Source organism: Lycium ferocissimum, chromosome 1, assembly GCF_029784015.1.
Source record: "Lycium ferocissimum isolate CSIRO_LF1 chromosome 1, AGI_CSIRO_Lferr_CH_V1, whole genome shotgun sequence".
NCBI classification, from domain to species: Eukaryota; Viridiplantae; Streptophyta; class Magnoliopsida; order Solanales; family Solanaceae; genus Lycium; species Lycium ferocissimum.
Window position 1 is genome coordinate 19,551,368 of NC_081342.1, and position 16,546 is coordinate 19,567,913.

Here is a 16,546-nt window from a genome sequence, read left to right on the forward strand (position 1 = left end):
CACTCTACCTGCATCCAAAGTTTTTGCATGCAAAACTCTACTTCACATGCAAAACTCTGCTTGCGGGTAGAGTTTTGCATTCAGGTATAAGGCAAAACTCTGTCTTAAGTTAAGTTTTGACATGCCTGAAGGCAAAACTCTACCTTAGCCTCAAAACTCTACTTGATCAGGCAGAGTTTGACTCAAACTTTACCTTGAGGGAGAGTTTCAAGCTCTGCCCGAAGGTAGCAAAATTCTGCTTGAGGGAGAGTTTTGCAAATCCAAACTCTACCTTGCGATTTTTTTTTTTTTAAAATTTTTGACTGAGTGGGGATTCGAATCCAAAACCAAAGGGTTCTAACAAGGACAAAAATTAAAGACCACCAATTTAATGGACAAAATTAATGACCACCAATTTAATGCACAAAAATTAAAGACCACCCCAAAAGAAGGGCAATCCGTGCAAAAAAATGCCCAAAAAATCTAAAAGACCAGTGCAAAATAGGGGCAGTGACCCAAAAGTCATCATTGTTGGGCTTCGACTTTTTTCCAAAGTTGCCTTTGTACCGCCTGGCCCAATGTACTCAACGTAAACAGAAGCAGCTAAGTACATTTTCTGTAGCAAGAGCAAGTAGCAGTGTTTCCCAGAAACAATGGTAGAACAGAATTTGCGAATTCAAACCTTCACCGATATTCCATCACCGGAGATATTTTCTTCTCAAATTGAACCAAAAAACGTTCCAGCGGTAACTTCTCTAACTGAAAAAAATATACATATGACAGTATACATATATTTGTTTGTTGCTGGTTTCCTCAACATTGTATATTTTGGATTAGGTCTTCAAGGGATGTATAAAGAATTGGAAGGCTTTCTCAAAATGGAACCCCTCGAACGGTGGCCTAATCTACTTGCAGGTCTTTTTTTTTTTTTATCTCGTTTCGTTGCTTTACATTTAATTAGGGAAAATTACGCTCTATGTCTGCTGGGAAGAATTATTTACGCCACGTAGCCCATGTTTGGAGTTTGTTACCTAGTTTAGCCTATATTTGTGTATAAACACCTTTTATACACCAATATACGTTTTTATTCAATATTGATACATTATGTATAATGCTTTCCCCCCAGGTATAACGATGTATAAGATTGTATAAACTGATAATATGGCTAATAGCGCAATATTTTATGTTGGGCTGTATATTTTTGAAAATTTCCCCCAATTATGCTGTTAGTAACCGCCTGATTCTGTTCAAAACATTAAGCTAACTAATAAAAGGATAATTAGAACAAAAAAGAAAAAGAAAACGCGGAGGGTTGTTGGAATTTACACGCAACTTTTAACTGACGCCCCCTAATGAACTGTAGAGCTGCCCGGTGTTGAGGTTCAGAGTTTTGCGTATAATTGCAAATCGTTGAAACTGAAATTGTTTGCCTCCGATGAAGGTTTCAAGTGTTAATTTGAATTGAGAGAACGTCAACTGCTTTTGTTGTTTGATCTACTGTTTATGAAAGTGAAATCAGTTAGCTTTTAGCATCTGGCCTTGTTGTACAAAAGCATTAATTAAAAATAGAAAAACTAGAAAAAAAGAGGGCACAAGAGGAAAAGTATCTGTATTGTTCCTAATGTCCATATCGACGTAATTAGTGGTCAACAAAGTGGGCTGAGCTCTGGTTCGAATCCCAGTAGAGCAGAGACAAAAAAACATTAGGTGAGTTCTTCCCATCTGTCCTAGCCTTGGTGGACAGAGTTACCTGGTACCTATTGCTTGTGGGAGGTGGCAGGTATCCCGTGGAATTAGTCCGGGTGCGCGCAAGTTGTCCCGAACACCACGGTTATCAATTTAAAAAAGCTTGAAACTCTCTCAAGCCCCGGAACCAGTCTGTTTGCTTAGTCAAATAATAAACTGAGTCCTCTCTCTCTCTCTCTCACATTTCACTTATAAAGCATAGATGGACATGCAGAGAAGCTCGAGAGCTTGAGTGGCAAGAAGCAAGTGATCGGATTGGAAGATAATTATTTTTTTAATTGAATATTTTAAGTTATATTCTCAAAGACCAGACAAGATTCGTATTGCAGAAACTTAGCATATAATCTCCCCCTCCTAAACTCTTTCTAAAGGTCATTATAATGAAATTATGTCAGATATATGTCTATAACATGAAGTTACACCAAGAGAAAGACTCGCATATTAGCAGAGGAGGAAAACATCAGATATGTGAAATCTGAATAAGTAAATTACTTTTTCTTCATAAGACTTAACATACTTGAGATGATTCTGGGACTATTGAAGGATTCTATGAAACCCATCAAATCTATTAACAGGTTGAGACTTGCCTCGTTCTGCTAAACTAGCCAAAAGAATAAAAAGATGATTTTATCTGTTCATACTAATTTTCTTGTCATCAAATGCCCTTCCTCTGCTCTCCGCTCGGTCCCTGTCGTTTAATAGATAGCATGTGCGATAGCCCTCCTTCACCTGATTCTGTTCGGTTTGGAGCACTTCCAAAAGTTGCAAGCTGACAAGCTGATAAACACTTGCCATGGTTTAGTTGCAAAACTACAGTGCTGTGGGAGGTGGAAACCTCTTCACTTTCCTCTTTACACATGAACGAGCTGACATATATTTACTTCTTCTCTGTCAGGCTCTTGCAGATAGAAACCTTAAATGCTTAAATTGATCCTATCCACGGTTAATTGTGCATGAATTGTTGGAGCAAACTTAAATAAGATCAATAATTTATTATGTAGTGACTAGAAGAAGCAAAGAGACAAACTTCAAAGGCATTTTTGAACAATTAACGCTGAAAGAGTAAAAGATAAATGATTATTTGCATAATAGAGGAGCTTTTCTATGCTACTCCCTCTTTTTCAAATTATGTGATACACTTTCCTTTTTAGTCTGTCCCAAAAAGAATGATACATTTCTATATTTGGAAATAATTTAACTTAAAACTTCTTTTTCTATCCTTAATGAAATGATTTACAGCCACACAAATATCTATAGCTTGTTTTAGACCACAAGTTTCAAAAGTCTTCATTTCTTTCTAAAACTCCGTGCCTAGTCAAACTATATCACATAAATCGGGACGGAAGGAGTATTTCTTATCAACTTTCTGGGCTCCCCCTGGCTCCAGGCCAGCATGGGAGACAAACTTCAAAGGCATTTTGGAATAATGAAAGAGTGAAAGATAAATGATTATTTGCATAATAGAGGAGCTTTTCTATGCTACTCCCTCTTTTCGAAATTATGTGATACACTTTCCTTTTTAGTCTGTCCCAAAAAGAATGATACATTTCTATACTTGGAAATAATTTAACTTAAAACTTCTGTTTCTACCGTTAATGAAATGAATTTTTTTTTTTTTTTGAGAAACTGGTACTGTAACCTTTAATGAAATCATTTACAGCCACATAAATATCTATGGCTTGTTTTAGACAATGTTATCAAAAGCGAAAAGCGCAAAAAAGCTCTAACGTCAGCGGGGGCTTTAAGCGCAAAGCGCAAATAAAGCATGGGCTTTAGTGAAAAAAAGCGCAATGGTGCAAAAGTACAAATATATATATGTTTAGTCCAAGACTAATAATAATAAGCATGAATTACAAATATATGGACAAAGAAATTGTAAAAACATTACGATAAAGGGAGATATCATTCATCTAGTGTCACCTCTTCAAGAGAGGCTCATTGGCAAGAAAAGTTATGTCTTAGAGCCTTGATGACAACACTGAAGCGCAAGCGCGCCTTTGACAACACTGGTTTTAGACCACAAGTTTCAAAAGCCTTCATTTCTTTCTAAAACACCGTGCCTAGTCAACTATATCACATAAATCGGGACGCAGGGAGTATTTCTTACCAGCTTTCTGGGCTTGTACGGGGCTCCAGGCAGCAGGGGAGGATTTAAATCATTGTATGGGGGTTCCCGGGAACCCCCAATACATTTGCGCGGATCCGATTTTTGTATTGAAAAATTCAGTGAACATATAAAAAATACAACTTGGGAACCTATTAACAAAGTGTGTTGTCAGTCTAGTGGCAGAGAAGGAACCCTTTAAGCTTTGCTTCTCTTGGTCAAGGGTTCAAATCAGAGGCGGATCTACAGCCTGTTGAGGGTGTTCACCCTAACACCCTCGGCAAAAAATTATACACTATATATAAGGTAGTTTTGTATTTTTTATGTACATATATAGATTTTGAATACCCTGAACACAAGAGTAGGGGTTGGTTTAGTGGTTTAGGGGGTTAAAAATTCACGTTGAGGTTCCAAGTTCAAACCTCAAGACACTATATTTTTATTTTTCGAACCCCCTCAGTGAAAATCCTAGATCTGCCACTTTCAAATCCCCTTGGTCACCATGTAAGGAAAGAAAGGAATTCAAGACATTTTGAGGATACTAGCAGTTCCGTTCAGAAAATCAGGATGGATTGTCTTAGTTTGTTCTTTTTTTGGTGTAAACAGAATTTGTGGGGGGATATATGAGAATTGGTAGATTTAATTGGCAATGTATAAGTTTTAGCTTTTGAATAGGGGCACTGACTTTTTGCTGTAAGTATGTTCTGTAAAGTTCTTAACTTAACATTTTTTAGGTGTCAAGTTATGGTTAATACAAATGGTTACCTTTGACTCAAAAAAATGTAGGCTTTTGTTTTGTTTTGTCTTTTTTTTCTTTTTCTTTTTTCATTTGAAACGGATGGGAACCCACAAGCTTAAAATCCTGGATCCGCCTCTGCCTGCACGCACCTCAACTAATTCCACGGGTTACCTGCTATCTCTCACCAAAGACAGGTACCGGGTAACTCTATCCACCAAGACTTGGACAGATGAGAAGAAATCACCTAGGTTTTTTTGTCTCCGCTGAGAATTGAACTTGAGACGTCATGGTTCGACCCACTTTATTAACCACGAGGCCACACCCTTGGGTGCAAAAAGTCTTTCATTCTCTTCACCAGTATTCTTTTTGGATGTGCTAGATGCCTCATCTGTACAATGCATCAGAAGAAGGAATGTTCTTAATCACATTCTGTTCTCCTGAAAGATAATTACTTGAACTCCTACATTATCAAAAAAAGAAAAAAAAAAAAAGAAAAAAAGAAAAGGAAAAAAAGAAAAAGGAAATAACTTGAAAAGTTTTTCTGTCTTGGAGATTCATGAAGCAGATGCTAGTGACGCTTACACTTATCTGATAGGCTTAAAACTTTCACATAATATTTTATGAGACTTTAACCGGATTCCATGCTCACACAGTTTTTTTTGCAGGACAGTAAAAATGCAATCATGTGAATGAGGAGTAGTATTTGTGTAATTCATATACTCCACATATATTTCTAAGATAATAGTGTCTGATGTGCTTTCTCTGGAACTTCCATTTACTTATTGTAGGAACGTGTAGGCTCAGTAGTCGTGGAAGCTATGCTGTCCAGATCTGCACCAGTCTTTTATGGTGATATTAGAAGTCATGAAAGGGTAAGTCTTTTGTTTTTAGGTATTTTAAGAGCATGAAATGCAAACATCGTACTCTTGAATGATCTGGTTCAGCTGACCCTTTAACTTATATCACCCTCCTCTTCAGGTCCCATTGAGCTTCTCTATCTTTATCAAATATTGCTTGTGCCTAATGGAAAATAGGGATGGAAGGCGAGACGATCGTTTGGAATCTCAGAAGCATAGTCTTGCAGTATCTGACGCTGAGCAAACTGATTTACTTTTTGGAGAAGCTCCTCAGCAATTTTATTTAGCACAGGTGACATTTTCGTTGGCGATAGGATATTGGGATGTGCCAATGGCTTGTGTTCTTTTAATATCTTGGCCTGATGATGACTGAGTAGTCTCATTGCTTTCTTTCTAACGAAGGCTACTGATCCTGGATAAAATCTTTTCTTGTTCAGGTACCAATTCTGAATTTTGAGAAAAAGGAACACATTCAACTGGAGTGCCTTGGAGAAGATATTCAAACGGTGTGAGAATGAATGCATTCCCTCTGCCTGATCAACCCTTTGCTTTCTGGGTGCAGTATTTCAATTTAACTGACATGTAAAGCTCTACGTTGCAGCCTGTACCTTTGGAGACCAAAAGCCTGGCTTCTGTTAATTTGTGGATGAACAGCATGAAGGCTAGATCTAGCACACACTACGATCCGCACCACAACCTCTTGTGCGTAGTATCTGGATGCAAGGAAGGTCAGATATTTCTGTATTTTACTGGAAAAAAGGTTCATTATCATGCTATGATATTCCTTCTTGTGGGAGGTTGTGGGAGCAATACCAGCACTGTCTGTCTGTCTGTCTGTCTGTCTGTCTGTCTGTCTGTCTGTCTTTCTTTGTCTCGCTCTCCTGAGTGTTGATGGGTGGACGGAAACAGATTAGCTATGTCAGTGTACTTCTTGGTGGAATATTCTGTGCTACCTTGCATTTCTGGGAGTTACAGATTGTAGTTTTAAAGAAGAAATGAAGAAAATAGGAAGATAATGGGCCCTTTTATTTGTTTTCCAAAATAAAGGATTACCTCTGGCTATTTGTTCTTGCCTGCTAGTTACAAGTACAGAAGTACTAGTCGAAGCTACCAAAGTTGTCAGTTTTTAGGATCTGGTTTTGATTTTATGGCTATTAATTATCCAAAATAAAGGATGCCTCTGCCTGTTTGTTCTTGCCTACTAGGTACCATTACTAGCAGGGGCTACCACAGTTATCTATTACATTATGATCCGTTAGCAATGAACTATTTGTTTCCCTCTTGTCTGTTTTGTCTGTATATCAACTACACCATAATATTTCCTTCCTGAGACTTTGTTGGATTATTCAAACTTACTCAAAAGTTTTATTTGGTTGGCAGTTACTTTATGGCCACCTTCTGCAACTCCTTACTTATATCCACTACCTCTGTATGGGGAGGCTTCAAATCACAGGTATTCAATTTCCTATGTGTAATCTATAAGTACTTTTTGTGCTCTTTTCATTTATGGATTACTATAACATGGACAATTCAGATGCATGCCAATTTGCAACTTTTATTCTTTGTTTCCTTGCAGCTCTGTTACTTTAGAAGAACCAGATCTTTCAGTCTACCCAAGGGCAGCGTGCCTAAATGGCTTTTCGCAAAAGGTTGTTCTTCATGCTGGTGATGCCCTGTTCATTCCTGAAGGATGGTAAGATATTACCCTGTCTTGTTTGTTGCTTAAATATGCATGATATGTTTGTTTCGTCTTTTCCCTCTCTCTGAATATTGTAAGCCTGCATTTCTCTGGGTATGGATTATATCATAAAAAAAGTGTTCATGCTATATGGTCTTAACTGGTCTAGGGAAGGAAATGTTCATCTAAGTCCATGGCATAAGTTCTGAGGCCAAGATGGGACTCTTGGATTTCTAGTAAACGTACAATTTTGACACTATTCACAAGATAATAACTTATTTTATGTTTGCTCCAATTCTAGATTACTCATTTTCGATAATTTCTCTGTTGCATCGGCCACATGTGTTCTGTAATTCTTCCTTGGATTTCTGTGTGTCTGCATGTTCTGAGGTTCCAATTTGTAGTTTGTACCTACTTATTCTGTCAATTAAGAACTGGATATATTAATAGTACTGTTTGGTGAACCTTGAAAGTACTGGAGTAGTGGAGTAGTAATTCTATTGAAGTGCTTTCCTACAGAAGCATAAGTTGCACCGAGTCTTCCCAATTGCTTTTCAGCATGTTCTGTAAATTGCTCCAACAGTTACACCTGGATTTCTGGTAGATTACTGGGGATGCGATTGATTTTAATCGTAGAATGATTTTGTTCTTCAAAAAAGATGTATTATATCTTTTGTTTACACTATTGTTGGATTTTAATCGTAGAATGATTTGTTCTTCAAAAAAGGTGTATTATATCTTTTGTTTACACTATTGTTGGAGATGGAAGCAGTATATACTGTGGGAAACTCTCCAATGTAACCGTATGTCTTCCGATGTTTTTTCTTTTGAGAAGGAACCATATGTCAGATGCTGGTCGCTAGATCTATCAACTCATTCTGGATGATGTGTATACGTGGTTGTGTTGCAGCCATTTTAACTTTCTCCTCTTTCTTTATCAATTATTGAATATGCCCAGTCATTATCGTTGATTCTCTAGGTTTCATCAAGTGGATAGTGAAGTTTTAACCATCGCTGTTAACTTTTGGTGGCGGTCCATGACAATATCTGGCATGTTGGAGCATATGGATGCATATTATTTGCGTAGAATATTAAAAAGGTAAGTTTTGTCCCCTCATCTCCTAGTTTGATCAGATTTATTTTTGGTTTTTCTGTGTTGTTCACGAAGAACAATAATAATTGTGCTCATTGTTGCTTTTTCACCTCTTCGCTGGAAACTGAAGATTGACTGATAAGGAAATGGTTAGTTTTCCTAATCTCTGTGTTTCATTTTTGAATTATGTGAATTCAAAAGTTTATTATTTCAGTGACAGAACACTTATATTAGTCTTTGTCACGTCACTTCATGTGCGACACAGATTATTTTGCTTTAGACGAAGCACATGGGAATTCTTTGATGATGAATGACGATGAGACTCGAATCTGGGACCTTTACTTGCATTTATACTATATTAAGTTTTGGAAGTACATCATCTAAAAGTTTGAACTGTTAACAGGAAGTATTTTTATTTATTTCTAATAAGGGAACAAGTCCAAAGTTGCCCCTCAACTATTCACTTTCACTTAACTACGCCCTCCTGTAGAAGTTGCCAACAAAAACACCCTCGCCGTTATAAAAATAGACCATTTGGGCTTTCACCTAACTCACCAATCGGAATCCTTGTTTTTATTCACCATCCTCCATGTAAACTGGCACATATCATCGAACATTGCTTTGACTCGATTCTGTTGCCCGTAGATTCATCTCATTTTGTACAATTTGTCTCACTGGCATTTTGTATATTGGGTCATGATGTGTCTCAGCTAGCTTATATGCCAATTTGACCATTATTAGACGATAATACGATTTCTTCCACTTCTGATCCCAAACAATTCAATTAGGGGTCAATACACAAAGATTAAAGGTCATTTCTTCAAATTGCTCTTCATTTCTAACTTCATACTCCATTGCATTCATGGTAGCTTCGTCTATGTTACCTATCAAATAAAAGGCCCGTTCAGAAAGACCGTCTGATTATCCAGAAAAGGATCAATTGAAATCCTCTAATTGTTGGAATTTGTTTCTTTTTATGCCTTACTTTCTCACCACATTTCCCCCCTACAGCCAACTAACGTCCTCTACTCCAGTACACAACACACGTCATTCTTTGCTAAAATAAATTTAGTAAGTTTTTGGCAAATTTACCTTTCATAAAAAAATTAGGCTGCAAAGTCTTTACCTTTGCCTTCTTTTCTTGCATTTGATCTCTTCTTCTCTGCATTTTCTTGTTTCGTTCCGTCAGCCATCTGTTTCTTTCCTTCTTCTTTCTCGTTATCCCTTTGCTTGGTTTTATATGTTCTCATTGGGGCCTCGAAGATGACGTGCTATTTTTATTGTCCCCTTCAGTGGGATTGACTCAAGAAATTCCTCCTAATTTTCTCCATCTTTGGCTCTCCCGCTGAGAACATGCCGATGAGGGTAAACTTACAATCTTCAATAATCTTGGCGAATTAATCCTGAGCTGAAAAAAAAAACATGGCGGGATTTACCCATTTGTTCCTTTTTTGATTTCAATCGACTTGAAATTTGAGCTCTCAGGCAGATTCACCTTGACAATTGCAGCAAAGGAGGGCTAGGGGGCTTCATTGTAGTCTGAGCAGGTCTAGTAGAGTACTGTATTCTTGTTTTTGTTGTTGGGTGATGGTCGAATTTTGTGGTCGGTGAGCTGGGTTGTTTTGTCCGGCTGAATTTTGTTGATTGGAGCTGGATTTGATCTGGAGATGTTTGGAGTTGGTTGAATGGTTTGAATTGGTCAAAAATGGCTGCGTGCTGCTGGACGGGGGTCATCTGAGACTGTTTGGGCTGGGTTTGGTAGGGTGGGTGGGGCCGGGTGTGTGTCATCCATGTGTTCTGACGTGTCAACATACATGGAGGAAAGTTAATGCCAACAAGGATCTCGTTTGATGAGTTGAAGACAAAAGGCATAAACGGTCACTTTCATAATGGGGATGGTGCATGACATCATCTTACGGAGGGCATAGTTAAGTGGAAGTCAATAGTTGAAGGGCAAATTTGGACCATCATTTTGGAATCAATGGTGTCAAGATGTTTCGGTACTTCATTTGTAGGGTGCAGAGTAGACTATGTTATTCCAGAATTAGATGAATCATATATCTTTGTGTTTGACATAAGTTCATGCTCAATGACTGGATTGCCATGAAAAGAGATGAATAGTATAGTACCATATATTGTTAGATTAAACCGGTTGCAAGTGAGAAGTAATACATTAAGCCTTTCATCGGCTTTAACTCCAATGGCCAGATGTTGGTCAAACAAAGGAATAAATAAAACCAGAACTTTGATTGGTATTTTGGTGGTTAAGACTTCAAAGAAATATTCAAGATTAACTTCATCAAAAAAGAAATATTCAAGCGTTAGAGATCCATCTGGATAAATATGAAATGCGTAATGCGAGGAGGACAGGATAAGCAAAAGAAAACTTTGATGAGTTGTAATAAGATAGTAAATCTGTGACTTGAGATAACATGGCAGACTATAGTCTGAGACCATGTTAATACCTCATGCCTAACACAACCACAAAAGTTAGTTCATGAGATGAGAACTTCTCAAATCATATCAAGATTACAACCGATATCTTCAAGTAATGTGGGAATCTGACAAACAAGAAGAAACTTTCAAGTGGGGAAGAGCTGTTTGGTAACATTTGAATACAGTTGGTGATGATAGAGGCTGATAAAGATTATGATTAAAGATGGATTAAAGGAAGCAATTCTTTCAACTTCAAAACAATTGATGTAGTATTATCAATTTCTTCGGAGAAATGTTGGCTTTCTTAGAAAAAATTTGGTTGTACTTTTAATTGGACTGAATTGTTAATGCAAAAGATGGATTTACCATGTTGTTGCATAACAAGTATATATGTGATTATTTTCATCTCTCCCTCTTTGGTGACCAGGACAGAATAAGATGCTGCATTTTCCTTCAGGCAGCATGGATGAAACTATGACCTCCCAGCCTCATAATGCATATAGAGGTAAATCATTTTCTCTATTTACCAGCTTTCAGTTTTCACTTTTGGGTCTTCTTTAATACCTATACAGAAGAAAGTTTTTGACATATATATGCTACTCCTGTGCTCTGAGTACTGTTCTTCTATTCACTAGATCACGGACACCAGGGAATCCGCACGAATTGTGGCAAAAAAAGTTCAAATGATGAGCTTAGGTCGAAAGTGATGCTACAAGATTTGGAGCCTAGTGCATCGCAGTCTCTGAATGAAGTTATTTCGTTGGTTCATGACCGTCTCAATCCAAGAAAGCTGACGGGATCTACAGATAATTCATGTGCTGGGGAGAATGATGAGACAAATAAAAGAAAAGAGGAGTCATGTGGCATCAACGATGATCCAGTTGCTAATCTTATTTTGACTCTTCATCCACTTACAATCCACAGTGTCTTTCTTGCAATGGCGGTGAGTTCATTCTTAACAATAGTTTTGATGAATCTTGGTTATCTTGGGCCCAATTTTATTTTTCTTAATAACTGCTTCTCTTTCCTTTCGACGTGACTATATTTATGTTTTATCTGCATCTTTTAATTATCAGAGGAGATGCATACACTATAGTCCAACTGGGTAAGACAAAAAGTTTGAGATGCTGTTCTGTTTCTTTGAGGTGAAAAGTAGGGGGAATGCTTGTAAGTAGAACCATCTTCTTGGCAGATTGATGATTAGTGGTTATTTGGTTTATACTACCTTTTCCTGGTAAATTGTGATTCAATCTATATCATTAGCATGCAATAGTACTAATGCTATAATTTAAGTTCTATTGTTGACATTTTTGCAAGCTTAAATGTGTTTGCATCCAGATCATAAACTTTCTATGGGTTTTGTCTTAAAGCTCCCACATAAGTAGGCTGGATTCCCCAGTGTGTATTAAAATCAAAATTGGTGGAATCTATCTTTAGCTATATTGGACAAATATTTCCTGCCCTTACTTGATGAGTGAGCCCTTATCCCTTAAATGCTTTAGCATCTGGAAGGTTGGACAAACTTTTGGAGTACGCGGTTTGTTTTTATCTTGCTCCTTTTTTCCTGAGACCACTTTGTTTTTTCTAGTCAGCTGTTGTTTTATTGAGGGTTTTTCAATGCGTTATTCATCTCAATCGCTTCAGCTCTCTGTGGTAGTTTCCATTTTCCCCTTCATTGCTTTAATGAAGCTAACTTCTCATTTCCAGAAAAATTTTCCAAGAACATTAGAGGCCTTGATGTTGCATGGACTGACTCCTGTTGGATCAGAGATCCTCACTCGAAAATTTGAAGAGATGGATCAGCTAATTTCAGGAGAAGACCAGTACGTTCCATCTGCATGCGTTTCTATGGACTATAAAATTTCTATTGCTTTTAATATCCTATTTAACTATGATGTGTACAGGAACCAATTCTACCAGGTCCTTTATGGCGTGTTTGATGACCAGTCTGCGGCTATGGATGCACTTCTGAATGGGAAGGAGTTATTTGCTCGTCAGGTGCGACTATTAAATCCTTATCTTTATGTGCTACTTATCTGCTATTCAACTCTTACATCTTTTTTGAGAAGATATTCAACTTTACATGCAAACTGTCACTTTGATTATTAAGGTATCCGTATTTCCTGGTGAAAGGAATGAAATCTATATTTATTCTCATGTATGTTGTTTTTCCTCTATGATGATATGAATAAATATCATTGTTGGACTCTTCATGTGTGATATTTATTTATGGACTTGTGCATACTGCATGAAGCAAAATGTCGGTTTTTTTCTAGCGTCAGCTTCATTTTTCTCTTACTTATGTATTTATATGTGACGTCAATGCCAACTGTTAAGGCTGGGTTTACTTCAAGAGTTCTCGTCATTAGTCACTGTAGCATGAGGAAGACTACAATGACTTAACCTTGCTTATCATGACATTTCAGGCATTTGAAAATGTGCTCGATCAGTACGTGGGAATTAATCTTGATGGACCAAAGCCACAAATCAAATAGATATCAACTGGCCCTTCAGTAAGAATATCGGCCCCTTTGGATTGGATGACCGACTTCTCCCTCTCCACCCTTCTCCTCTTCTTTTGGTACGGCACGTATGATGCTGCTGTAACCCTACATTACTGAGGCCCCTACTAATTTAGCTGCCATTTTATTGCGTGCTTTTGTAGACTCTGTCACATAATTTCACATTGATGTTTAGAATTCTTTTTGTTTGTATAGTATAATACCGATAATATTCTGGATTTGGGAGTTGCGTTGTTTAGAAGCGATTTTTACCAAGGGAGATTCTTGATATGGCAGTTTCTGTGTTTTCTTTCCGCTCAGGTTGAATGTAAGATTGTTCTAGTATATTTCAGCGTGGTGTTGGGGTAGGAGGGGAGGTTTTGCAAAAGGAGATTTAAGTGGCTTCAAGGTAGCTAATAGGCGATTCGCTTGCGTCAGTGAGTTAACAAGCTTCAAAAATATAGATTTGGCTCTCAACATAAAGAGAGTTTATGGGGTCAATACTTTATTAGGAATCATTCTTGACATTTTTGCCCAATTCATGTGAGAGTTGAGATAGCGCTTACTATGATTATTTAGAACTTTTTTGTAATATATGGAGAAGCTAATATCATTTTGACTCCAAAGCCAGGCAAGTAATGATATAGTTCTTTCCTCCCATGTTATTTTGTTCTCTGTAAATCTTTAGCAGCAAGGCAAAAGAAAGTTATGGATCATGCAGATTCTGGTGCTACTAAAGACCAAGTTGGAATTAGCCATGCATATGTGCATTGATTTTTTCTTTGGAAACATGTGTCATATACCTTTACCTTTTGCATGGTACTTAGGGGTTCTCTAGAAAAAAAGCACTTGCTTTGCATGGGGATTCGAAGTTCAATGGAAAAGAAACTATGGCATGGTAAAGAAGGTTTGGTAATTATTAGTTTTGCAAGGACGAAAGGAATAAAAGGTAAATGTTTAAAGATGGGATGGGTGGGGGATAGAATAGAAGCTTTTATATCTTGTTGTGACCTAGAGCAAAAGATGAAAAAAGAGAGTATCTTTTTTAGTAGGCAAACGGTATATAATTTACCTTAGAACTGCAACTTATATAACTTTCTAAAAGCTTGGATATACCATAATACCCTGTCACAACTTTTATTAATTCCTTAAGGCCCACTGATATATCTCCAGCTCCATGTGCCTTTGGATGCTGAATATACTTTTGTTGACACTAACTGTTTTTTCCCAAATGGAATGTGATTCTTTCGTCTTTTCTTTTGTGACGTTCATGTTTTTACTGGGTATGTCTTATTATGAAGTGTTGAGATTCATTAATCCTCGTAGCTTATCATTAAAGCATCAAGTTCCTGCCATGTTTCAGTTGGATGTCATTATATTTCCAGTCTTTAAACACAGATGATGCACTTAGCAAAAAATACAGAAATCCTTGGAGTCTGGAGTAGGATATATAGGAAGAGATAAAATTCGACGAGGCACTTGCTGCAAAATTAGATTCCAATTGATATTTGAGATAACGATCTGCCCAAAAATGACTAATTTTGCTTCGACTTGTTTGGTAGAATAGAATTCTCCTACTATGTCAACTATCCACAAAATTGGAGAACAAATATAATAACAACATACCCAGTGCATTGCCACGAGTGGTGTCTGGGGAGGATAGAGTGTACGCAGATCTTATCCCTGCTTCGTGGAGATAGAGAGACTGTTTCTGAAAGATCCTCGGCTCAAGTAACGGCATAACAAAATAATTTGAAAAGGAAAATACAAGAGTAAATAAGGCATTGCAAATGATAGGGAGAGCGTAACATAGCATAACAAGCGAAACAATGCAATAATTAAAGTACAAGAAACAACAGGTAATAATAGAGATGAAAAGCAAATATAAGATGTCTATTAATGTTTGTAATTGTAACAATTTGTTGTACCAGTTTAAGCTTAACTATAATCTATATTTCTTTTGATCTTGATATTGCTACAAGAAAATAAAGCCACAATTGAAAAAGAAAAAAGGGAAAAGAGGTCGCAGTTTTGGATCTTTTTCCTCGCATGATTTCGAAGTTATTGTTTAGTGGTCATAGAAAACGTAATAATTTTCTTGTCAGAATTGAGGAGCTAAAATAGAAAGGGGTGTAGAGTGTGCTGCACAAAAATAAAGAAAAAGAGTCTTGAATGGAAAAAAGAAAGAATCCTAATGGAATTAATGTGCCCACAAAGAGCCTCAAAGAGTTTTATGAAGACATAATCTTTATGAAAATCGTTGACATTTTGCTCTTCTTTTTAATTCAACAATTCCCTCTCTATCTCCATCTTTAGTTTTTAACCTTCTTTTCTTTATCTTTTGTTCTTTGTTTCTACCACTAATTCAAGGACCACCACTGTTACACACACAGGATCAACTAAGTGGCCTTTTATATTCACGCTTATACGCAGGTTTTTTACACCCTTTAGAAAAGGCCTACATCTTGCTTCGATTGCAACACTAATATGTTTTTTTTTGGGGGGGATATAGTTGAAGTTGTAGTTCTAGTTGTAAAATTGCATAGTACTCGTATGCATGGGAGTTCTACTTTAAACAAAAAGACTGATGCATGGGAAATAGGAAAATTTACAATAATTCCCAGAACTCAAAAGAGAGGGGTCCGCTGTTCCATATTTCCATCCCAACAATTTCCCAATTCCCACTACTTGCGTATATTTTTACCATTTCCAGCTTGGGGTAGATATTTGCTTTTCTTTAGGTTGCGTGGACAGTGACAGAATTTTCACTAAGGGAATACAAAATATAAAGAAATAAACACACGAAGAAGCCAATGAGATTCAACATATAGTATATGTACATAAAAAAATTTTGCTCAGTGTAATTTTTCGATTGACAAAGAAGTATCAATTGACTCCCTTGTTCATCGGTGGTTCACCATTAATTTGGATTCAAGAATTGTTTAGTAACTCCACTAAAGGTACATACTATACTTTGGATAGGTAGTTTTGTCCGAAAGCTCCTAATGAAAAGACGACTTAAAAATAACAAGATTTTGAAAGAAGACGAGGTTTGATTAAGACACCTAAAGCTAGGAATTGGTAGGTTAGAGTGACTAGTAATTCTTATATGAAAGCAATCAAGACAGCAAGGGACGTTGCAACTCAGTTGTTGGTTTCACGATGGGTTCTTTTTTCGAGTGTATCAACCTCCGGCTGATTAATTAGGTTAAGAGAAATATGATGCGATCTTATTAAAGAAAAGCATTAAGGATTTAACCGACTAAGCGTACCAAAGAATGATACAAGAGTGATGGCATTGAATATCTTGTTCAAAGATTGTTGCTCTGAAGTTGGATCGGTAAATAACAGAATTCATAAAGATTATTCATTAGTTCATTTGCAGAATGAACCTGTAAGCCTATTTACATATA

General features: G+C 37.0%; 1 protein-coding gene across 1 annotated transcript; it reads left to right on the top strand.

Annotated features, from left to right (window-relative positions):
• The first annotated feature begins 552 nt into the window (after positions 1-552).
• LOC132063123 (lysine-specific demethylase JMJ31) lies at positions 553-13,422 on the top strand. The gene is made up of 15 exons (XM_059455561.1): positions 553-725; positions 817-894; positions 5,357-5,440; positions 5,547-5,717; positions 5,863-5,931; positions 6,027-6,153; positions 6,806-6,878; positions 7,002-7,118; positions 8,083-8,202; positions 8,327-8,345; positions 11,065-11,137; positions 11,247-11,575; positions 12,340-12,455; positions 12,537-12,630; positions 13,059-13,422. Exons 1-15 carry the CDS (start codon positions 633-635, stop codon positions 13,125-13,127), a joined length of 1,632 nt encoding a protein of 543 aa, XP_059311544.1. The 5' UTR covers positions 553-632; the 3' UTR covers positions 13,128-13,422.
• Positions 13,423-16,546: the final 3,124 nt, after the last annotated feature.

What these genes read in the sequence shown, in the direction of transcription:
- LOC132063123 (XM_059455561.1), top strand. Translation starts at nt 633, where the DNA reads ATGGTAGAACAGAATTTGCGAATTCAAACCTTCACCGATATTCCATCA. An exon ending in CTGTTCATTCCTGAAGGATG is followed by an intron (nt 7,119 to 8,082) that starts GTAAGATATTAC and finishes TTGATTCTCTAG; the next exon opens with GTTTCATCAAGTGGATAGTG. An exon ending in AGGAGTTATTTGCTCGTCAG is followed by an intron (nt 12,631 to 13,058) that starts GTGCGACTATTA and finishes ATGACATTTCAG; the next exon opens with GCATTTGAAAATGTGCTCGA.